We start from the raw sequence: 25,510 nt of genomic DNA, 5'->3' as shown, positions 1-25,510 counted from the left end.
TTGCTCAGCCTGCGTTCTTATACCATCCAGGACCCCCTGCCCAGGGGTAGTATCACTCCCAGTGAGCTGAGCCCTCCTCTATTGATTGGCAATCAAGAAAATGTGCCCCCCCCCAGGCAATATGATGGAGGCCTTTTCTCAACTGAGGTTCTTCTTCCCATTTGACTCTAGCTTGTATCAAGTTGACACAGACACAAAAATCTAACAAGGACAATAGTTTAAGTCTTTTCCTTAGCAATTTACTTATTTTTTTATGTATCTGGTTGACCTGCGTGCATGCATTTCTGTGCACAGGGTAAATGTCTGGTGCCCTCCGAGGCTAGAAGAGGTCATTGGAAATCCCAGGATGGGCATTACAGAAGGCTGTGAGCCATCATGTGGGTGCTGGGAATTGAACCTGGATCCTCTGGAACAACAACCGATGCACCTGTCAACTGAGCCATCTCTCCATCCAGTTTTATAGAGGTGTATTAAAAATTCCAAATTTAATAAAATTTAAAAATTATCAAAATGACTCTTACATTTAACAATCAAGAAAGTGTGAGTCTAAGGAAACTTTCATGTTCAATGGCTCATAGCTCATCTGTATCAATAATACGAATAGCTAGCGCTCATCTGATACTATATGGGCAAGTATTATTTTAACTTGTTTAATCTTAGTAAGAGTCCAAATAGATTGACCCACAAAAGTGAAATGACATAATCAGGAACATACATACTAATTGAGAAAGCACAGATATTAATATAGTATAGATATTCTTGATTGGTAAAAGAAAATGACAGACCATTAAAATTCACTTAGAAATTCTGGCACAGAATGGCTCTCCCATATTCAATATGTAGTTTTCAAGGTCATTGTGGATATCACCCTCCAGTCAAAACCTAGAAGAGAGCATGGCAAAGCTATATTTGCTTCAAAGTATCTTCCAGAAAAGAACCACAATCAATGGCAGCAACACTACATTGGCAAGTATTAGTAGCTCACTTTCAGCTAGAAGAAAGTTGAGCTGGCAAATGACCCTAGCTCACTATATAATATTGAAACGTTGAAACATAGGCTTTCTGACTTCCTGTGTAATGATCTTATGGTTGTATCATCTTTAGCTCATAAATACACAGTAAATGTCTTTCTTAATTGTTTTATAGTAATAGAGAAGATAAATTAATTAATTTTCCCCTAAACATCTTATGATGCAAAGCAACTCTTTCTAGATAATGTCTGCTTTTTATTCCAGTTCCTCCAGTATATGCTAGTGAATTTGCCTTAGTTGACCTGCTAAAGAGAGTTCAACAACTCATCTTCAAGTCTTTTATGTTTGAAGATCTTTTGTTATTTCATATAAAGCAATGAGAGTACTAAGAAGTGATGTCATTGTCTTCTGGACAGTAGAGACACAAAGAATAAAGGAACATATAGTAGGATATTTTTCCAAGTATGCTGCTACTAACTGAGATTATATTTACTGGGTAATTCTGATTCCACAAAAGTAAAGCACACTTAATTCATAAGCAAATAACAAAAGCAAGTGAAATGAAAAAGACAGGGCTACACCTAGGAGAGATGTTTTGATGGAGTGCCTCTTGAAAGCACCAGGTGAGCAGGAGTGAATAATTCATGTGTGAACTAATGGTTGTAGAAGTACCCAGCTTAAAGAACAGCCGAGCATCCAAGAAAAGGTAAAGCAGTGCAGACTGGCAGCTAGAACAAGATTAGGGTCCAGAAATCAGTGGACTGTTAGGAAACTCAAAGCAAGAGACAAACATCTAACCACAGTTGAGAGCTGGGGATGAATATAAACATATGCTTTTCTTTGCCTTCTCTCCAAGCAATTCTCCCTGTGGGTCCTGAGAGAAGCCCGACACATATCCAGAAAAAAAAAAAAAACAATCTATTCACAAGTTCTAATGTAACTGTGACCTTTTGAGTTCATACAATTACTTCTGTTGTTGTGTAGGGTAGAATACGGATAAAATTGAATCCATAGAATTCTTTCTGATCATGAAATCCAACTTAAAAGATTAAATAAAAATAATAGTTACTTCTTAAAGGATGTTTACCACAGACTTCTTGGGTTACCATTGTAAAATTTTTTTTGCAAAGTAAGCATTATTGTCCCGGTTTTATAGACAAGCCATGACACACAGAAGTCATGAAACTTAGATGCAGTCTCGTTTTCCATGTTTTTATTATTACCTACTGATGCTGCTTCTATTGCATGGAAAGAAATAAGTTATAGACAATATTGACCTGCTGGAGCTCTCTAAGACCATGCTGAGATTTGGTGAATCACTATATTAGCCCTCATAGGAATCTACACAGTCATATTCATGGTTGTGATTTATTATACCAATAAGATACCAGATACAATCAGCAATAGAAAAGACACATGAAGTAGAGTTCAAAAGACACCAATTACAAGCTTCCAAAATTCTTCTGGTGGAGCCACAGAGGATATACTTAATACCTGAGTGATGACATGTAACACTTTGTGTGAAATATTGACAAGAAAAGAGGCCCATGGTAGACTCAAGTCACAATTTTTGCTGAAGACTGGTCATATTAACACATTCCAACCAAATTCCTGACCCCTGCCAACAGAAATCATGTGTTTATTTCAAGCCATACTGTTTATAAAAACATTTTAGGCACAGTGTTATCAGTTCCTGGGAATGTTGGAAATCCCCCCAAATGAAGTTCCCAGATGTTATTCTAAGATCCAGCCTTAAATTCAGGTCTCTTAAAGGGTAAGAGTCAGGTCTTCTTTGTTAATTCAAACCATTGTGTCCTCTATATGATGAAGGAGTCTGGGTCCTGAAGAGTCACTTCAGTTCTTTAGTTTTTCTTTTATTTGTGTGTGGCTAGCAGTGTGTGTGTGTGTGTGTGTGTGTGTGTGTGTGTGTGTGTGTGTGTGTGTGTGTGTGTGTGACATCATATATTTGTGCATGTGGAGATCAGGAAACAACTTGTGGGAGTTAGTTCTTTCCTTCCTTAATGTAGATTCTTAAGATTGAAATCAGGTCACTAGACTTGGCAGCAAATGTCCTAACTTACTGAGCCTTCTCACCAGTCTATTACCAAATGCATGTAGTGTGTAACATAAAGGGGTGATCCCTAAAGAGAACCAATGTAAACATCTGTATATATATATATATATATATATATATATATATATATATATCTGAACATATATAGAGTAATTTGGATTACGGTAGAAATGTAAGGTAAGGAGATTAATGACAGGTTTTAAAACCTTCGGGAATTGGTTTGTTAAAATGTAAAATTCTGGCCCCACACTTACAAGTTTGTTCCCCAGTTAAGTTTAAGATGGTTTGTAGCTTGGGGCCCCACAAAAGCTTCCTAGTGAGATCTGAGCTTGCTTTACACAGCAGGGCTGCATTAGGGCATGGCTTGACCAAGTGCATGGTCACCAGGTGTCTGAGATGGTCTACACTTGGCTGTGTTTTGGGGGGGCGTCTTTTGTTCTACCCCTTGGCATTCCTTTAAAAGCCCTTTAGTAGAGACAGAAGGGACTGGTGGGTTTTGACTCAGGCCCTCCTGAAACTGTCCTGTGTTTTCTAACTTTCTCTCTCCTCTATATTTCTATGTACATATTCCTTATTTCACCCTGCTCAAGAGTACCCTGGGAATGGAGGGAAAGAGGGAGCTGGTCTCCCTCATTGTAGGACTCTAATAATGATAGAAGAGCAACTGGAGTCACTTTGAGAGATCATGAGGGCTGGAGAGAGGGCTTGTTCAGCAAAATGCCTGCTGTGCAAGCCTAGGGACCCAGTTTTGATCCTCAGCATCCACAGTAAAGCAAGATACTATGGCATGAGCCTGGCGTTGGTGGCGCACGCCTTTAATCCCAACACTCGGGAGGCAGAGCCAGGCGGATCTCTGTGAGTTCGAGGCCAGCCTGGGCTACCAAGTGAGCTCCAGGAAAGGCGCAAAACTACACAGAGAAACCTTGTCTCGAAAAACAAAAAACAAAAACAAAAACAAAAAGATACTATGGCATGAAACTTGAACCCTAGTGCTAGTGGAGAATGAAGACAGGTGGATCATTGTAGCTCATTAGTCAGCCAACCAGCCTAGATGAATCAATGAGCTTCACTGAGATACCCTGTATCAAACAAATACAGTGGAGAGCAAGCGAGGAAGACACCAATGTCAACTTCTGACCTCCACACACATATGTGAATGTACATACATGAAAATATGCATACATAACATGAGAGAGAGAGAGAGAGAGAGAGAGAGAGAGAGAGAGAGAGAGAGAGAGAGAGAGAGAGAGAGAGAGAGAGAAATTTGGGGAGCTGTGTGGGAAATCTAGGCTGTTGAGCAGTGATCTATTAATGAAGTCATAGTAAATAATGAGATGGATAATAAGAGATCTACATGGCTTCATGACAACTGATTATAAAAGGTGAAAAATAATGGTAGTTAAATTGTTCCAGATTTGTTTTTAATAGTGTGTGTGTGTGTGTGTGTGTGTGTGTGTGTGTGTGTGTGTGTGTGTTTCTGCTCTTGGGAGAAGGAATTGGTTAGCTACTGAGCATTTTGCACTAAAGGTTGAACCTCCAAGTACATGTTATCTACATGCTAGTGGAGATAATAACCTTGGGTGATGTTGAGAGCTGGAGAAGTATGTATTAGCTCAGTGGTTTAAAAAAGGAACTCCACAGGTTCACTGTGGGAGAATTGTGGAAGGCCATACCTCAAAAGCAGATGCGATTAGGGTAAAAAGAGAGTACATGCACTACAATATAAGAAGAGGCTGGGCTGGGAGATGGCGTGTCAGAAAAGAGTAGCAGTTTTTGTAGGCGTTGACTATCTTCTCTGTATCCCACTTGATCTGCCAAACTATCTGACAAACAAGATATGCTGAGATTCAGAAATTCAATAAGCCCAAGTTGAAGAAGACAAGAGAAATGTGCTGCCTTCCACAGCAGCAATTGAACAGGAGAAGGAGGGAAGTGAATCTTAATGACATCTACCCCTGCAATGTGCACCAAACAACCCTTAGCAACTGGATCCTTTGCTTTTTGTAGAAGTTTAATTTTGGAAGATGCAAGGCATTGTGTGGTGTTTGAATGACAGTGCTCGCCCTTTCTAGTCAAGAGAACAGTGCACACCTGACACTGATTGATGGTAGTGCTTTTCCAATCTACCTGTCTGGCTGCTTTGGGGGCCTGGGACAATAAAAAAGTGCCTTAGGCTGGTGGAATATGACACTGGTGGGGGCGTGGGTTCAATAGATGCAGCCACCGAAAGGTGGGAGATAAAAACAAAACTGTTAAATGCAATTTCCTGAACATAACCTGTTCTTTCAAATGATTTAGTCATTCAGTTATTCAAAAACAGTTGTTAAATGCCTGGTTTTTCTCCCAAACTTTGTTTTACCATTGAGAATCAAGCACTGATTAGGTCAAAGATCTTTCTTGGGGTGGGAATATATGCTATTGCTTTATTAAACAAGGAAACAAGCATGAATAACAGAGGAGATTGGAAGGTATGCTAGAATAAAGCCAAGGCAGGGTGAGCTGCCAGTGGCGTAGAGGCCATCTTACTTGGGATAGTCAGGGAAGGCCTCTCTAAGGATGTGCCAGTCAAGCTGAGAGCTCAAAGAAAAGACAGAGCCAGATACGAAAAGCCATGGAAAGAAGATCACACAGAGAAAGAAGGCAGCAGCAAGCTGGTTATTCAGAAACAGAAGGGAAGCCTGGAATGTCCCAAAATTAGCAAGTAAACATATTTTAAATCTGAAAAATACGTGTGTGTGTGTGTGTGTGTGTGTGTGTGTGTGTGTGTGTGTGTGTACTGAATCTTACCTACCAAAGGAAGGAAAAATCACATGAACCCTGCTTTAGCATCCCAAGTGCTTAGGGTCCCTGGGCTATGTAGAAAGACTGCTTCAGAATATCAAAACAGCAAAAATCAAATCAGGGAATGAAAATACTCAATACTAACTACCTAAACGTCACAAAGTACATTGTATGGAATGTCCCTGAAATGTACTCATCCATGTTGTATGTCCAGCTCTTTAGGCCTATTGAACAGCAACTCTGTTTCTTTCCATGTTCATATTTCCCCAAATCCTTAGAAAGCACCACACTGTTCCTTACTTCTAGGAGTTTGACTTTCTTCGATATGTCATACCAGTAGGAATTGCACTGTATGGCCTTTTGTGGCTGGCCTATTTCATTGACATTGCATTGTGTGTATATACCACACTTTCATCTCGCAGCCATAAATTTGTCTAGTGGTTCCCACATCTCAAGTAGTATGATGCCAAGAATGTGAAAATACAAATGTCTTTTAGGTCCTAATCTCAATTATTTTGAATAAATACCCAGACTTGTTAGTGTCAAGTGATATGATAATTCCGTTTTTAATATTTTAAGGACACTCCTTACTCCTTTCCCTAATTCTCATATCTGTTTACATTCCCACCCACTATACAAGGCTTTTCGGTGTTCCACACCTTAACCTCCACTTTTTTTTTGATGCCATTCATTCCAGCTCAGTGTGGGAAATTTGCATTTCCCTTAGGACCACCACTGAACATGTTTTTATAATATATCTTGACCAGTGTACAATTTCTTTGCATAAATGTCAACTCACATGCTTTGCCAATTCAGAAAATTAGAATTTGTTTTGGTATTGAGTTGTAGGAATTCCTTAAATATTTTGCATTTTGACCCCTGTACTCAGATACATGCTTCACAAATTTTTTTTTTCTTTTCTTGAAGATTGCCTTTTTGCTTTTCTGATTGGTTTTCTCATTCAGCTCTCATGTTACATATGTTTCTCACATTAAAAAATTATATTTAGAGTCAAGCAAGATCTTAAAGACTAGTATAAAAGTATCCCAAGGACCAGTTTAAAATTAATGAGTAAATAGTCTACTTCTTTTCTTCTTGATTTAGAACAATATAGCCTGTTTATCATACAAGATATTGAGGATAAATTCTCCTTAGCTAAGCCTGAGTCGAGTACTGGCTAATCTTAAGGTAGGTAAATTAAGCAAGACAATGAGAGCCTGGGTGATGGTGGTACACACCTTTAATTCCAGCACTTGGGAGACAGAGGTAGGCGGATCTATGTAAGTTCGAGGCCAGCCTGGTCTATAAAGTGAGTTCCAGGACAGTTAGCACTGTTACACAGAGAAACCTTGCCTTGAAACACAAACAAGCTGCAAAAGAGAGAAAGAAAGGAAGAAAAGAAAGAAAGATAATGAGCCTAACCTGTCCAGTGATATTTGGGAGAAACTGCTATGCTGAGCATTCTCAACACCACATACATGTTCATTAGGAGGCTTCACTTGCTTCTTGGCCAAGATTTGTGGCAACTAAAAACTACAAGTGAAAAATCACAATAGGAGGGTAAAACTCGGTGATCCAGCATTTGCCTAGCATGCACAAAGCCTTGACTTTAGTCCCCAACACTGCAAAAAAATTACAATTTTTTTGAAATATGGGCCAAACTGCCACAAACTCCTAAGTCTTCACTTAGCAAAACAGTTCCCATGGTTTTTATTGGAGAGTGGTCACATAAACACACTTAATTACTCCCCCAGAAAAACAGATCCCAGGGTTTTTTATTGGGGACTGGTCACTTCAGCGATCTGCCTAGGACAAATCCACATTCCTAGAAGGAAGGTGTTTCACATAATCACAGCACGCATATACTTACCAGTTTAGGAAAACCCTCCTAAATGCTACCTTTCCAGATGCCAGCCAAGGGCCACCCATGTGAGCAGGCCATTTCAAAGAACAGCCATTTCAAGACTGCTACATAGCTCTTTCCTGCACAGCCAAGGTTTTCAGCCTTGCTACTGAGGAAACAATATGAGAAAGTTTGGTTGTACACAACGACACCATCAAGAGCTTTGGGATCATTTTCTAAACAATTACTCCCCATTTTATTTATTTATTTTTATTTTTTGAACAGGCCAGGGCCCTAGAGCATATACAGGGTTAGGTTCTCAGTGACCCAGCAAAATTTCAGCTTTTAGTCTTTTCCTTAATGGAGCATGGGTCATTGAAAGACTGGAATCCCGCAGAATAAAGTCTACCCCACTTCTTCCTTCCCTTTCTTGAAATCTTTCTTCCACCACCCAATGTATGCACCAGGAGGTTTGCTTCAGATTTGATGATATTTTTAGATTCTCTGCAGTGGAACACTGGGGTTAAGAGTTCCTTGCTCTGAGATTGCGCTTTTAGGTGCCACTCCAAGAGTGACACTTAACTATGACTCAAGTCACTGATTCTTTGGAATTTTAAAATCAGATGGAACTCAGCTACAAAGGTGGCACATTATCTCTCTAGTTCTAAGGCTTTGGGTTTCTTCCACAATGACAGCTCTTCACACCGAATGTTCTGAATGCACTATTGAAAGGTGCATAATGGCTTCCCAGCCATTTTCACTTTAATACACTATTTAGTAATATGGCTCCAGGAGCCATATATGCGAAAGATTCAATATAAAAACAAATAGTGTGATGGCATTCTACTCTAATTACCTTCTCTACAGATGTAATTTACTTGTGGCAGTGATTGCTAAAGTGTTCTGCTGATGGGCCACTAAGGAAGCCAGCAGGAACCACTGTGGTAGTTTTCTGGAGCTACCATAACAAACTGCCATAAATTTAGAAGATGACTTTCTTTAGTCTTTCACAGTTCTAGAGGATAGAAAACCCATATCCACGTGTCAGCAGCATCTGGTTCCCTAACTGCTGTCTCCAAGCAGTTCTTCATATCTCTTGGTTTGAAGCTGCATCACTTCTAAGTCAGCCTCCATTTTCTCCTCAGCTTTTTTCTCTGTGTGTTTCTATGTATCTGCTCCTCTTTTTTCAACATAATGTTTTTGTTGATTATTTGGAATTTTCACACCTTGCACCCAGATCACACTTCCCAGTCTTCCCAGGTCCACCCTCCACCCTTGTTACCCCCCCCAACAACAACAACAACAATAATAATAATAATAATAATAAATGTTGAATTTTTGTTGAGAAGCAGCATCTATTGGCTTTAGGATTTCTCCTACTTTAGTATTATTTCGTCTTAACTAATTTAGTCTTCAAAGACCCTACTTGCAAGGAAGGTCACATTCTGAATTTCTGGGTGGACAGATGTTTTGAAGTGACACCAGTCAAACCACTGTGGCCACATATACACTTATCCTTGCAGCAGCGTGGAAGAACTTCCTATCAGTGCCATGCTGGCACTTCAAATGATGAACTTTAGGGAGGGATTTGAACGTGGGAAACAGTTAAGAGAATAGTGAATCATCATCTTATTGAAAGGAATGCTATAAAAAGATGGAATATTATCATTAAAGTATTTATGTTAGCGATATTAATATCAGAAAGGTGAAATTCCTTAGGCTTTTGGTAAAACATTTTCAAAATTGCACCTAACAGGAAATAGGTGCCTAATTAGATACTAATAAATTGCTATGACCTATATGACATGTCAGGACAGTTGAACAGCCTTGGTTAAATGGTCACAAAGGCCAATTTCTTCAAGCTTGAATGATGCTATATTCTCTTAAAGGAATCACAGTATAGAGTAAAGAGCAAAGACTGTGAAGCAGGGTCAGTTTTGAGTTCAAGTCACAACTTTTCCACATACTAGCTTCTATGGGTTGGCTCAGTTATTTCTGATTCCCAGTTTTCTGAGTTGTAATATGGAGATAATAGCATTTCATGAGCTTTATGTAGGGTAATGAGTTCATGTTGTAAAAGACATGGGCACAGAAGGAATTCATATAATGTTGATTGAAGCAAGTTATGGTTTAACTCAATCTCAGAGAGAGTCTATGATTCAACTCCAGCCATTTTTGTGGTTTCCTAGACAACTTTCATGGACTCAACTCTGAAATTTCTAGGGAGGTCGTTCCAAATACCTTAGATTTTTTTTCTGGATTCTTCAGACTCAGTATCTAACATCTAAACCAAAACTATCTGGTCATTAGAGGTAATATCATAACGAAATGAATATGGCAATTGAATTCAACCCTAGTTCTTCAACACCAATCCCTTTGAGAAGACTACATTTAAGTTTCCTGAAGCTATATTTTTTCTTTATCAACTTTTATTAATACAGTCCAAAGGGGTTAAGGTTATTTTAACCTGGTTAGAGATGCTAGAGGGTTGAGATATTTTCTTTCCTGGAACATACTCATTAGAGAGTATTGATCAATTTACACTGGAAAGACTGTGTGTCTACTGTAGGACCTTGGACTGCTTTGGAATTTTTTTAAAAAAAGAAGGAAAGAAAATATCCACGTTGAAAATGATTACAAAGTTCTCACTGTTATCATTATGTACAACCAAATTGCCTCCCACTGTTTCCTAGTCAACTATTCAAGTAATACGTGTCACTGGTAGCACACTGGAGTCCAGAAGGTACATAGTCTGGATGAAGGTAAGATAGGAACAAGGGGAGATGTGAATTGCAGGACCCTACAAGACTAAACCTACATTTGCTTTTGGCTTTTGTCCTTGTAGGGATCTATCTTGATCTTTGTGAACATCCTAATTTGTGGCCATCCTGATTGTCCCTAAAACATTGTTGCCTCTTGATACATACACAAAATCCATGAGAGCAGTATTATGGGATTTTATAACCAAACCCTGGCACCTTAGGTACTGAAATGTGGCTGATTTTTTTTTTAAAGTTGGACTGTGTCAGCATATAATCAGGTAAATGTAAATCAGCTTGATTGCCAGTCACTGTTGCCCTGGTCACATTTAAGAATATCTTCCCTGTTACTCAAGTCTTGCCTCTTAACTTGACCATCAGCAAATCTCCAGTGAATTGTGCACTATGCAGCCTCTGATTTATACACCTCTTTCTGTATTCTCAGGGCACCTTGTGGCTGGTTTTCATTTATCAGTGTCAGATACTCCTCAACAATTTCTTGAGGACAGGAAAACTGCTGTGCGATTGTTCATCTCATCAACACACACATTGGCTTGTAGCTAGAGTTTTTCTTCCTTGCCCACAGTCAGGACAAATCTCTGTCACCCGCCAGTCCCACAACCGCTCAGACCCAACCAAGTAAACACAGAGACTTATATTGCTTACAAACTGTATGGCTGTGGCAGGCTTCTTGCTAACTGTTCTTATAGCTTAAATCAATCGATTTCCATAAATCTATACTTTGCCACATAGCTTGTGGCTTACTGGAATCTTCACATGTTGCTTGTCATGGCGGCGGCTGGCAGTGACTCCTTCCGCCTTCCTGTTCTTTCTTTTCTCCTCTCTGTTAGTCCTGCCTATACTTCCTGCCTAGCCACTGGCCAATCAGTGTTTTATTTATTGATCAATCAGAGTGATTTGACATACAGACCATCCCACAGCTTTGGCTCTTAAGATCTGTCTCAGAACATGACCTGTGCTTTTAAAAAATGTGTTCACTTAATCCCACAGACTGCACCAGACCTCCCTTGGACCACAGGAGACTTGGTTGTTTGCTTTTGTTTGTTTTTAAGGGTGTTTAAGTTAATTCCTAAATAGGTTTACAGTCTTATGTGGAAGCAAAACATACCAAAGAACAACAGAAACTTTGCGATGGAAAGGATTCATTTAGATCAACCACACTTGGCAATTCTTTTCCATGCCACCCTTTCAATGATCAGGGTCCTGCATGGATATGCCAATCATTAGGGCACTCTTTTTGTTGTTACTGTGGTCGTTCTTTTTTTTTAAAGAGTTTTTTATGTATTTTATGTACAGGGTCCTTGGTCTGCATATCTGATCCCATTATGAATGGTTGTTAGCCACACTATGGGTGCTGTGAATCAAACCCGGGTCCTCAGCAATAATAAGTGTTCTTAACCACTGATCCACCTCTCCAGCCACAGAGCACTCTTGACACAGTGAACAACCTTCTTCCTTTTTCATGTAGTCTGGCTTTTCAGACCAAGAACTTACATACTTTTTCAAAATGACTATAAATTGGTTTTATTATAATTCTTTTTTTTTTACTTTTATAATGTAAGTTTATTGAAGCAGTTCTAAATCCATTAAATAATGCAATAGTTTTGATATAATCTGGGGGTTGTGGAGAAATCTTTGAGTGTCTAACTTTCTTTTTTTATTTAATTTTTTTAATTCATTTTACTTTCCAACAAAGGTCCTTGTCTTATCCCTCCTCCCACTCCCCCCAACCCCCACTCCATTTCTCCTCCCCTCCTCCAAAAGGGTAAGTTCTCCCATGGGGGCGGGACAGAAAATCTTGGTACATTCAGTTGAGGCAGAACCCAGCCCCTCCTCCCTGCCTCAAGGGTGCCAAGGTGTCAGACCATAGGTAATGAGATACAGAAAGCCAGCTCCTGCACCAGGGACAAATCCTGATCCCACTGCCAGGGGCCCCTCAAACAGACCAAGCTACACAACTGTCTACTACATATGCAGAGGGTCTAGTCTAGTCCCATGCAGGTTCCACCACTAAAGTTCGTGAGTTCCTATGAGCTCGGTTCATTTGTCTGTAGATTTCCCCATCGTGATCTTGACTCCCCTTACTCATAGAAGCCCTCTTCCCTCTCAACTGGACTCCCAGAGCTCATCCTGGTGCTTGGCTGTGGATCTTTGCATCTGCTTCCATCAGTTACTGGATGAAGGCTCTCTTTGTCCAATTGGAGCTATTGGAGTCTGTGTCTCAGGGAGCAGTTGTGGTATCAGAGGATGGGTGGGGTTTCGGGGGTGGAGTGGGGCTTGTCTGTTACAGGGTTTGATGGGGGTGGGGGTAGTTAGACCTGCCTGCAGGAATCCTGCCTGCTGGCCTGCAACTGGAGCTGCAATTGGTTGGGGTATGGGGCCATGAGTTGTGATCCTGGGCCTGCAGCCTAGAGACTGGGGTGATCAGCTAGGAGAACCATAACTCTTTTTTTTTTTTTTTTTTTTTGGAGACAAGATTTCTCTGTGTAGCCTTAGTTCCTGGAACGAACTCTGTATACCAGGCTGGCCTTAAACTCAGATATCTGCCTGCCTCTGCCTCCACCACCGCCTGGCTTATAATTCTTAATATTCTATTTTAACATTTTTGTAAACTCATGGGTTTTAAAAGTTTCAATGCACACAGTTGTTATCCTTATGGATGTTAATGTCTCACATTTGGAAAATCCAATTGGCTCATTTTGAAACATGCTCCATTCATGTTTAATGACATGACATTCCAGAATCATCTTATTTCTTTAACAGGGCCAAGATTTAGCCATTAATGTAAGAAGCTCTATGCCACTTTCAGTTATTTTTAAAATCATATTTGAGAGAAATTTTCTTAATACCATGCTGAGACTTTGCATATGGTAAGTGAGCACCACCCTGTCACTGGGTTATACCCCTAGCCTGTCCCTCCCTCTTTGAGACATAGTTTTGATATGTATCACTTGGTGGCCTTGAGATCAACATGTAAACAGGATTGGCCCTGATTTCAGCAAACCTCCTGCCTCAGTACATTTGGTGCTGGTATTACAGGCATGTACCCACTACCACAAGTAGAACTTTTTCTTTTCTTGAATGATAATTTTTATAATCATTTTTAATTTCTAAAATAATATAAACATGTATTTTCTGAATATTACAGTAGCACTCCTTTTGATAAAAATCACTCAAAGATATTGTAGGCAATGATACCACCATCATCCAGAAATAGTAAGGGTTAGCATCTTTACCATCCTTTACCATCTCTCCATTGAAAGTCTTCAACTATTTCTCCCTTTTACTGAGCAGAAAGGAACAAATGATGTTTGCTATATCAAACATCTAGACAAAATATGATGGATAAATATTTTAAGCTGTGTGTATCTTTAAAAAATTCCAGTATTGGCTATTAAATACCTATGACATGCTGGTGTGTATAGAGGTGTTTTAAATACAGGAAATGTAGATTTTGCCAAAGCTGTTTTGCTGTAATTGTTGGTGGAGGCCTGAGAGCATTTCAAAACTTGCAGGAATCTACTGGAAGTCAAGCAGAACTCCATTTCCATTCAATAGAAATGAAAAGAGACCAAAATGAAAAATCTTTACAGAGCCAGGAAGTATTTTTAACTTGTCAGCCTTTCATCTGTAACAAGTATAATCAAGATCTTAAGATGTTGAAAGCTAGGGTTTTGTATGACTAGAGAACTACATGAAGCTCCCAGCTCTAGCGGCAAGCTTGTCATTGTTTTCAGTGAGAGGGCCTGTTTATATTTTAAAATGACTTTATTGGCCTGGAAGCCCAGAAAGAGTGATTTCTTTATTTCTAGCAACTGTAAACATGGAGAAACCAATGCCACAGGCAAAATAATATACACTAATTACCTAAAAGTGTCTTCAATATCTTTGTTCCCCCAAGTGTTTCTAATGCAAAAACATTCTGGAAAATGCTTCTCCCAGTTGTCCTACATCATAGCCACATCATTGGATGCCACCTCATCTGCACCTTTTATGGCTAAAGGGGGACCAAGTGGTGCTTTCAATAAAGCTTTGGCATGCTTCTGTTTTGCAATATTCCTTAAACTGTCCTTTGTTTATGGTGTAATATATTAGCCACTTGAATTTATTAAACATTTTCCAATCCTTTAAATAGAATACAGAATGCGTGCATTCCTGTGAATCACTTACTCTCAAAATGTGGTTACCAAAGCAAAACATAAGTGACCCTTGGGAGCTTGTTAGAAAGGCAAACTGTCCAACCTGAACCCAGACCTTCTGGATGAGAAATAGAGCTGATGGTGCTTTGCAAGCCCTCCTGGTGACTCTGATGTGCACTCGTTTGTGTTTCTTTAAAAATGTGTATGTAAGGGCTGACTGTATAACTCAGTGGCAGTGTACTTCTGTAGCATGCATGAGGTCCTGGGTTCTATCCCTAGTACTACAAAAAAGAAAAAAAGACCCATACTGCTTATACAATCAAATGTGTAATAAGTGTAATAAGTGAACAAAGCACATCTCAAACATTTCAGTATTGATTGCAAACTTAATGAAATGTTTTCAACATTTAATCACAGCTTACCACTTTGTATTTCCCTGAATGCTCTAAGCATTTTACAAAGGAAAATGCATACATAAAATTGGTCACAGAGTCAATTAATATTTTGATGATAAAATAGACTGTACTGTTATTATAGTTTTATAGATATTATTTTATTTATTCTTATACCTTCTTTCTTTATTCTTTCACAGTCCTGAAATTTAAACATTGGGCTGTATGTGCTTTTGCATTCTCTCAGGGTTTAAATAATTTGACCAAGATGGAAAGAAAAAAAAATCTCAGAAACACAGGGATACAATTTAAGTGGGTTGTTAAGCGCTTGATTCTGATTGGCTAGTGAGACCTGGTTGCTAAGATCAAGATGAGTTGAACTCCACCTGTAGGCTATTGGGCTGTGTAGCTTGTTATCCCAATAGTTTTCATTTTTGTCATGGGGCTGTTTGTTCCTTGTTGCTTCTTTAACATACTGTCCCAAATGTCATGGCTTATGCAATTAAAAAGCAAACTTACTGTTTTGGAGGTCAGAAATTTAGAAGAGGTGCTTCCTTTTGGTGGTTCTGGGGAAGATTTGAATCTTGCCCTTTCCAACTCCCAGAGATTGCCCACATCCTTCAGCTCATCCCCAAACCTCACACCACTGTATCTTCCCCCATTTCTCATCTCTTTCTCTATCTTAAAAAGGCATCTGAGATTCTATGGAGTCCAACCCAGTGGAATCTTCCTCTCTCCAAATCTTTACTTTGATTATATCTGTGCAATTCATTTTGTGAAGGTTCTGAGGATTGAAACATGGGCATTTTTGCAACCTATTATTCTGTTTACCACAGGATCCTTATTACTATATATTTCATGTATATTCTGGAGTTTGCCTTTTATTTCTGACTGTACATGACTCATTGCCACAGCTTTGTAATATACCACTCTTGTCCTCTCTCAATATGTTAAAGTATACACCTTGCTTTTTGCATTGCATTAGAATTAGTTAAGTCATGAAAATATTTCCCCTTCAGAGAAACAGGAAAGTGAATCTGAAACTTTAGATTGACAGTAAACTAGTTATTTTAGAATAACAGTTCTATCACATTTCTATTGGAAGTCACATGACAACTGGTGCTGGTTAACTACTGGTGTCTCTGCTATTCCTCTTTTGTAGAAGGCCACCAATGCTGATAGGGCCTATTTTAGGACCAGTTGGCTGATAAATTAGGGTAATTTGTTATGGCTTATGCAGATTGAAAATAATAGATATATATGTTTAATATTCAGAAAATATATTTAACAAAAATATCCATAAAATATCTATCTGAAAATACATTCGTGTATGAATGTATTCCTACTTGTTTAAATAAAGTTAAATGCAGAGGTAATATTCATCTCTCTTTCCTATTTCTCCTTTGTGTTTGTACATTTTCTTCATATTAATCCATTTCTTACAAGTACCACTTCCTTTTACAAATAGAACTTGTTTCATGTAATATTTTTTACTGCTCAAAATAATTATGGCTAGAAAATTGAAGCTCTAAGTTCACTCCCTCCTCATTAGCAGTGCCCTTGCCATTTAAAAGCCTCTCTTGCTTCCTGGCAACAATGTGATGTTACAGGCCTATTCTGATTTTATCCTGCCAAGGACACTGAATTGAATATCCTCTAATGGTTCCCTTTCCATTTTTTAAAAATAGAACATTGTTAAAGACCAAACTTTTTGTGCTAAAGATGCTTGCAGAAATCTAGGGGGTAAAAAAAATAACCAGCTTCTGTACTGTCACTCATGGTAACTGACTGAGCTGAAATGAAAATACTTAATATGTGTATAAGATCTTAATCCTTCCAGTCTATCATATCATGCTGTTATTTTATTTTATTCTCTCCCTCTCTCTTTCTCCCTCCCTCCCTCCCTCCCTCCCTCCCTCCCTCCCTCCCTCCCTTCCTGTATCCTTCCCTTCCTCTTTGTCTCTGTATGTCTCTGTCTCTCTTTTTTAATACAAGAGGAACTTTTAAAGAATATCCCAGGTTCTTTCTGGTATTTGAGTCACTGTAATGAATCAATAGTGAGAAGTGCACATCCCTGAAGAGTAGTGTTACCATTTTGTCATTACAAACTTGTATTCTGATGCTGGATTCTGCATGAAGAGATTATCTCAAATGATAGTTTTCCTTGCACCCTGCATATGGAATTAGAATGTCGATTTATGTCTACTTGGTGTGTGTGTGTGTGTGTGTGTGTGTGTGTGTGTGTGTGTGTGTGTGTGTGTTGTGGTGTGGGGTTGCGAGATGTCTTACTATATACCTAAGACTGGCCATGAACTGGTGGTGATCCTCCTATCTCAACCTTCAGAGTGCTGTAAGTAAGGTGTGCACTACCATACCCGACTTTTCCCCCTCGGTGCTGCTGTTAGAACTAGAGCCCAGGCATTTTAGACAAGTTGTCTATTGATTTACACTCCCAGTTTTTCTGGCCAGCTTTTAATCTTTACATTCCTTTATTGTGGCACCAAACTTGTAGAGCATATGTTAGCAGACATTTCATGAGTTCATTCATACCTCTCCAAAATGGCTCAACAGCTGGAATACTGCATAAGTTGATTTTGCTTTCTTAAGGCTGGTTTGTAGTGTGACTACAAGATTCCTCCAGGTACTTTGTGATCGTACAGTGCAAAGAATTTTCTAGAACATAATCCTCCCAAGATGCATTACACCGTCCTTGCCTGCTCCAAACCTAGGACCATGTCCAAGGCTGTCTTTTTCTCATTTCAACCACATAAACTTTCAAACCATAAACATATCCTCTCCATGCCTGCCTACTCTTCTACACAGGAGTTGTTGTGATTTGGATTTAACATATTCCCCACAGGTTCATAGCTTAGTCTGTATTGCAGAAATGTTCAGAGGTGAGACCTTTGGGAAGTGATTGAATCATGGCTGCTGGGACCTCATCAGTAGATTAACACATTCAATGATGAATTATAAGCTGCTGGGATAATAGGAGGTGATGAAAATTTAGGAGGTGGGACCTAGGCAAAGCCACTGGGTTTGGGGGGTATCTGTATACACTTTAGGAAGTCATGCATGTTTAAAGAAATTTAAAATATGACAGATAAGGTCAAACATACTTCTACATCTCTCTTATGAGATTATAGGTATCATAAAATTCATTCTCTTTAAATATGTACTTATCAGTTGGTTATGATTTAGATCTTATTGAGTTGTCTAAATCCATTGAGTTACTTTTCCACATTTGAGTTAGAAACTTGCATTCTACTTGGAAAAATGTTTGTATTATGATTCCCAAGAAAGGGAAAGAAAATATAAAATTATTTAACATAGCTATTAGTACCTTGGTTCTTAAACTTGGAATGGTTATCTGAAACACCTAAGGAGTTCAGAAGTCATCATCTATATTTGGAGAAAGTTCTGTTACTCAACACAAAGTACAGGTCAACAAAGATTTATCTTATCAGATCCATGGGTAGCTGGATGCTCTACTGAGATTTTACTGGGAAATATTTACTGGTGAATCATTGTATACTCAGAGTATTTGAGATACTTTTTTATTTTAATTGACTCAGAAAGTATTTTCTACCATCTATTATAGGCTCTTACCTCAGAAGCATTTTATATTCTTGATTCCCCCCCCAAATTGTTAGTGTTCTAAGAAAAGAATCAATGTTTTTTTTAACATATGGTAGCTTTGATTCTCTTTTTTTTGTATTTATTTTACAATACTATTCAGTTCTACATAATAGCCACAGATTCCCTTGTTCTCTCCCTTCCTGCCCCCCTCCCCTTCCCCACAGCCCACCCCCCATTCCCACCTCCTCCAGATCAAGGTCTCCCCCAAGGACTGGGATCGACCTGATAGACTCAGTCCAGGCAGGTCCAGTCCCCTCCTCCCAGATTGAGCCAAGAGTCCCTGCATGATTCTCTTTTTAGTAAAAACCTCAAACTTTAATGTGCAAATTTGGACTTGGAGAACCAGTTACATTGGAAATTATTCATCAGTAAATCTAGATGGACTCTGAGATCCCATGTCACTGCTAATTGTCCAGGTGCTACCAATACTGATATGAAGAACAATGTGCTAGTTTTTGTTTTGGGCCTTAGCTGGAAATTGGCATCTCCTTGGAAATTAAACAAACAAACAAACAAACAAAAAACACTGATCCCTAAGTACCATCGCCTAGAGATTGATTTTTCTGACATAATGAATACTACATAGAGTCAGCATCAAAAATTTCAAAAACATTCCAAATGATTTTAATGTGGAGCAAGATTTGAAATGCCTTGTCTTAGTACACCACCAAAAGACAACAGACACTCTATGTATTTAATATTTTAATTACTTAAGAATTTGATATAATATGTTTGATCATATTCACCCCTATTCTTCCCCCCAATCCTTCAAAATCCACCCCACTACCCAACTAACACCCAACTTTTGTCCTATTAAAAACAATAACCCATGGAATCCATTTTGTACTGCCCATATATCCCTCAGTATAGGGCTATCCAGTGAAGTGTGGGTTGAGCTACCAGGAACCACACGCTTAAAGAAAATTAACCCTTTCTCCCCCAGAAGCCATCAACTGTCCTTAGCTTCTCAGTGGTAGGGGCTCATAAACCCCTTCCTACTCCATGCTAGAATGTTGATTGCCTTGATTACGGGCAGGTCTTGTGCAGGCAACCACGGCTGCTGTGAGTTCATGAGTGAAGTGGTCCTGGCATGGCCAGAGGACACTGATTTACTATTGTGTTCTCCAACCTCTGGTTCTTGCAATTTTTCCAACTCTTTCCTCTGCAATGGTCTCTAAGCCTTGGAGAGGAGTGACATCACCTAAACTATAAAGTGGCTTTTTATTCACCTATTTCATGCTATAATGTACAATGTACTTCCATAGTTTAGAGCTACAATTTATCTGGATTCTTCTGCTGATGCCCTACTACGGAGAAACTCTGATCAATAATAAAATAAAAAAGAAGTAAAACAATAAAGTAAATTTCAGGCAGCTCAATTTATGGGTTTTAAAGATCACTCCCCATACATTTTTTTGTCTTAAATGTTCTCTACTTTATTAGAGAACATTTAAGCAACAATATATTACTTAATCATTTTTAATACCTTTGAGTTACTAGTCAGGGAGCTGAACATATTTTATAGATCTCCAGATGCTTTTGGAAAGTTTGATCATCAAAAAAAAATCTGGAAGTCTAGGAATCATAGCTGTGAGCAATCTATAAACATTTGAAAGAATCAAAATGTCTAGGAAATGTTTAAATGTGAATATATTTTTCAATCTTTGATCCTGTAAGCAAGAAATATTTGGAGAATCTCAAATTTTATAAGCACCGAGTTCATTTTGAGCTGTTAGTACAGGCCTACTATGAAGCAGACTCCAAGATGGAAGTAGCCATGCAACACATATATTAGGGGAAACATCCTGTGGAAGATAAAAGAGGTAGAAAGCCTGAAGGAATTGGGATAGAGCCTTCATACCAGCATGCAGGACTGACCTACATACAGTAGAAAGTCAAGAAAAAGACTTGGGTCGGAGTAGGAGAGGTCCAGGTGCCAATGCAGCTTTGAAAAGAACTTGGCTGGGCTCTATTCTCCTTGCTGAACTAAGTCATTGGGTTGGGAATAGCCTGTGGAGAAGGCAGCCTTGGCTTTGATGCTGCAGATGCAGAATGTATGACATCCAGAGTCTGTCAGTGGATGGTTTTCTATACAGCGGGTTCTCTATTGTAGGACAGTCTGTGTGTGTTTCCACAGCTGCTACATGGATGCTTTATATTTCAGAGAAACAGTGAAAATTTCCCCCTGTAGGCTAATATAAGAGAAAATTAGCCACATATGAAGTCATTAATGTTTCTTTGAATGTCTTCTTTTTGGTCTTCTCCCTTTAAATTTAGATAAACTGACAAACTGGCATTTATTTAGTATAATTTATCATGTCGGCTGGGCTCAAAATGTATTTCTTATCTCCACAAAAATCTAACATGGTCACTGGATAAGACATAGGTAGAACAATATCTCTTTTCTATAATAACTATATGTTTAGTGTTAGTTTTTTGATCTGTCATGTTCATAGGTATATTGTAATGCATATTTTACTTTGTTAACAGTTATTCATATCTTTAAAGAGCTTTTAAAGAAGCAGTTATTAGTTATTAAGCAAAACTTGCTTAGAATGTCTCTTCTTGGTTTGCCACAGTGTGTTGTCTAGCATGACAGATGCAGTGTTAGCTCGAGTGTATAAACAATCTGATCTGGACACCCTGGCTAAGGAAGCATCCATCCCAATTGTCAATGGACTCTCAGACTTGTATCATCCTATCCAGATCCTGGCTGATTACCTCACACTCCAGGTTGGTGTATTTCTTTTCTTTATAAAACAGAAAAAAAAATCAGCAAATAATTCCAGACTACCATCAAGTGGAACCATGTACTTAAATGATGTTTAATCATAATTTTGAATGACTTCTATCTTAAAAATAATTATAGCATATATATGAATGGTATAGATCTAGAAAACAGTGCATTACTATAAACAGACTATATGATCCCTTTCTTCTCAATCCCATTTCCAAACCCCTTCTAGCTCCTCTCACATTATCTATTCTTTCAATCACTTTGCTCTCTGTTGCTTAGTTTAACAATGGATGAATAAGGAATACAATTGCATGTAGAACTGACATAAGAGTGTCAACTTGGTAGGCTCTAGAATCACCCAGAAGACAAGTCTCTAGATATGTCTGTGAGGGACTGTCTACAATAGGTCAGCTGAGGTGGAAAAAGCCATGTTAATTATGGGCAGCACTATTCTATGACCTGGTGCTTGGAAGTGAAAAAAAGGAAAGTGAACTAAATACTGTTATTCATCTTTTTCTCTGCTTCCTGACTATGGATGCAGTGTGGCCAGCCGCTACAAACTCTGGTTGCCTTGACTTCCCCACAATGACAGGCTGTATCCTTGAGTCTTTGAGTCAAAAGGATACCTTTTCTTCCTTCCTTAAGTTGCTTTCATCAGGTATTTCATCCCAGCACTGTGGAAAGTAACCAATATAGTGATCCGACATTCACAAGACTCTAACTTAGAAATGAAGATCAGAGGAGTTCAGTTCAAATGCTCGAGATGGTCTATTACTGCTTGGTAATATAAAGAGGAGAACATTTTCTGTCATTTTCTACATTGATTCAAAGTAGAATGAAGAATATGTAGACTTTGTAGAGTTAAAGCTGTAACTCAGCCATGTACTCCTACATCAGGAACTTGAATAACTTTTTAAGACTTACATTATTTGATTAGACACAGCCAAACTGCATGTTTTTGTCACTTGGAATCTTAATGGTCAGGGTTTCTGTGTATCTGGATGATTTTAAGGAGACAGGTCAAACTGGATAAGCCCATCTTCCCTCTCATTTGAATAAGCTGTCAACATTGAAATGAGAGGTCAAGCAAAAGAAATTCTGTTTAGAGACTAAGACAAGCTCCACACAGAGAAGACAAAACAATGATGTCAGATGAATAGTTGCTGTTGTTTAGTGAAATGTATGCAGACACTAGATGGCCTCATGTTTCTCACTGGGACTTTATCATTACTAAATCATGAGCTCACTGGGGGTGGGGCATGAGCTGTTTCTATTCATCATAGGGTCTCTTGCTGGCCCTGTGCAATGCTTTCAGGTTCTCTCTCCAAATACTCTCTCCCTCCACCACCTCCTTCCCCACCTGAACCCTCCTGTTCCCATCCCCACCTACCCTCAGTTCCCCTACAAAATCTATTCTATTTCCACTTCCCAGGGAGATCAATGTACCCACCTACCCCCTTGAGCTCTCCTTGTTACTTAGCCTCTCTGGATCTGTGGATTGTACATGATTATCTTTTTCTTTACAGTTAATATCCACTCATAAGTGAGTACATGCAAAGGTTTTTTTTTTTTTTTCTGAGTTTGGGTTACTTCACTAAGGATGATTTTTTTTCTAGTTCCATCCATTTGCCTGCAAATTTCATGATGTCATTGTTTTTAATAGCTGAGTAAAATTCTTTTGTGTAGATGTACCACATTTTTTATCCATTCTTCTATTGGGGAATATCTAGGTTGTTTCCAGTTTCCAGCTATTATGAATAAAGCTGATATGCATGTAACCGACCAAATGTTGTTGTGGTAGGATGGAGCACCTTTGGTTATATGCCCAAGAATGGTGTAGCTGAGTCTTGAGGTAGCTCAATTTCAAATTTTCTGAGAAACTGACAGTGATTTCCATAGTGGTTGCAGAAGTTTGCACTCCCATCAGCAATGGAGGAGTGTTCCCCTTGCTCCATATCCTCACCTGCATGAGCACTTGTGTTTTTTATATTAGCCATTATGACAAGTATAAGATGGAATTTCAAAGTAGTTTGATTTGCATTTCCCCTATGGCTAAGGATGTTGAACATTTCTTTTTTATGTTTATTTTACATCACAGCTGCGGTTTCCTCCTCTCCTAGTTCCTCCTCCCCAAGCCCACTCTGTTCCTATTCCCCAATCTGCTCCTTTTCAGTTTCTGTTCAGGAAAGGGCAGGTCTCTCATGGATATCAACAAAGCATGGCATATTAAGTTTCAATAAGACTAAGCACCTCCCCATGTATTAAAGCTGGGCAAGGCAACCTAGTATGAGGAGTAGCGTTCTATAAGCCAGTAAAAGAGTCAGTGACAGCATCTTCTCCCACTGTTAGGAATCTGTTTCTCAGCCATTTCTGAGTCCTCTGTTGAGAATTCTCTGTTTATATCTGTACCTATTTTTAAATTGGATTATTTGGTTTGTTGATATCTAGTTTCTTGAATTTTTAAAAAATATTTTAGATATTAGCTCTCTGTCAGATGTGCAGTTGGTGAAAATCTTTTCCTATTTTGTAGGCTGCTGTTTTGTCCTATTGATGGTGTCCTTGCAGAAGCTTTACAGTTTCATGAGATCCCATTTATCAAGTGTTGATCTTAGTGCCTGTGATATAGGTGTTCTGTTCAGAAGGTTGTCTCCTGTGCCAATGTGTTCAAGGTTATTCCCCACTTTCTCTCTTATTAGGTTCAGTGTATCTGGTTTTATGTTGAGGTCATTGATCCACTTGGACTTGAGTTTTGTGCAGGATGATACATATGAATCTATTAGCATTCTTCTATATGCCAACATCATTTGTTGAAGATGCTTTCTATTTTCCATTGTGTATTTCTGGCTGCTATATAAAAAAATCAGGTGTTCATAGGTGTGTGGATTAATGTCAGGATCTTCAAATGATTCCATTGGTCCACATGTCAGTTTTTATGCCAATACCAAGTTATTTTTATTACTACGGCTCTATAGTAGAGCTTGAAGTCAGGGATGGTGATACCTCCAGAAGTTTCTTTATTGTACAGGATTGTTTTAGCTATCTTGGGTTTTTTGTTTTCCTCTATGACACTGAGTATTGTCCTTTCAAGGTCTGTAAAGAATGCATTGGGATTTTTATGGGATTGTATTGAATTTATAGATTGCTTTTGGTAGGGTGGCTATTTTTATGTTAATCCCACTAATCCAGGAGCATGGGAGAGCTTTCTTTCTGATATTTTCTTCAATTTCTTTCTTCAAAGACCTAAAGTTTTATCATACAAGACTTTCACTTGTTGGCTTAGAGTTACCCCAAGATATTTTATATTATTTGTGGCTCTTGTGAAGGGTGTTGTTTCCCTGATTTCTTTCTCAGCCCATTTATCATTTGTATATAAGAGGGCTACTGATTTTTTGAGTTAATTTTGTATTCAGCTATTTCACTTAAGGTGTGTATCACCTGTAAGAGTTTCCTACTAGAATTTTTGCCCTTGCTTATATATACCATCATATCTTCTGTGAATAGAAATTCTTTGACTTTTTACTTTCCAATTTGTATCCCCTTGATCTCCTTCAGTTGTCTTATTGCTCCTGCTAGAACTTCAAGTACTATATGGAGAAAGTAGACAGCCTTGTCTTGTTCCTGATTTTAATGGAGTTGCTTTGAGTTTCTGTCCATTTAATTTGATGTTGGCTATGGGCTTACTGTAAATTGTCATTCTTATGTTTAGGTATGTCCCTTTTATCCCTAATATGTCCAAGACTTTTATCATGAATGGATATTGGACTTTGTCAAAGGCTATTTCAGCATCTAATGAGATGACTATGTGTTTTTTCTTTCAATTTGTTTATATGTTGGATTACATTGACTTATTTTCATATGTTGAACCATTCCTGCATCTTTAGGATGCAGCCTACTTTATCATGGTGGATGATCTTTTTGATGTGCTCTTGGATTTGGATTCTATTATTTTTTTGTGTCTATGTTCCTGACAGAAATTGATCTGTAATTCTCTTTCTTTGATGAGTCTTTGGTTGGGTTGGGTGACTGTGGCCTCATAGAAAGAATTTGGCTGTTACCTCTGTTTCTATTCTGTAGAATAATTTGAGAAGTATTGGTTTTAGCTCTTCTTTGACAGTCTGCCAGAATTCCACACTAATACCATCTGGCCCTGTTTT

General features: G+C 38.6%; 1 protein-coding gene across 1 annotated transcript in view; it reads left to right on the top strand.

Annotated features, from left to right (window-relative positions):
• Nucleotides 1-25,510, top strand: part of Otc (ornithine transcarbamylase) — a 74,873-nt gene that overhangs the window by 25,105 nt on the left and 24,258 nt on the right. Inside the window, exon 5 of the mRNA XM_006976903.4 lies at nucleotides 21,199-21,352. Within this exon, the coding sequence (XP_006976965.1) occupies nucleotides 21,199-21,352 (154 nt within the window). The remainder of the gene's footprint in view (nucleotides 1-21,198; nucleotides 21,353-25,510) is intronic.

The sequence above is a fragment of the Peromyscus maniculatus genome, chromosome X (genome assembly GCF_049852395.1).
Source record: "Peromyscus maniculatus bairdii isolate BWxNUB_F1_BW_parent chromosome X, HU_Pman_BW_mat_3.1, whole genome shotgun sequence".
In the NCBI taxonomy this organism is placed as follows: Eukaryota; Metazoa; Chordata; class Mammalia; order Rodentia; family Cricetidae; genus Peromyscus; species Peromyscus maniculatus.
Note: the sequence above shows the minus strand (reverse complement) of the source record. Positions and strands in the feature narration are given on the sequence as shown.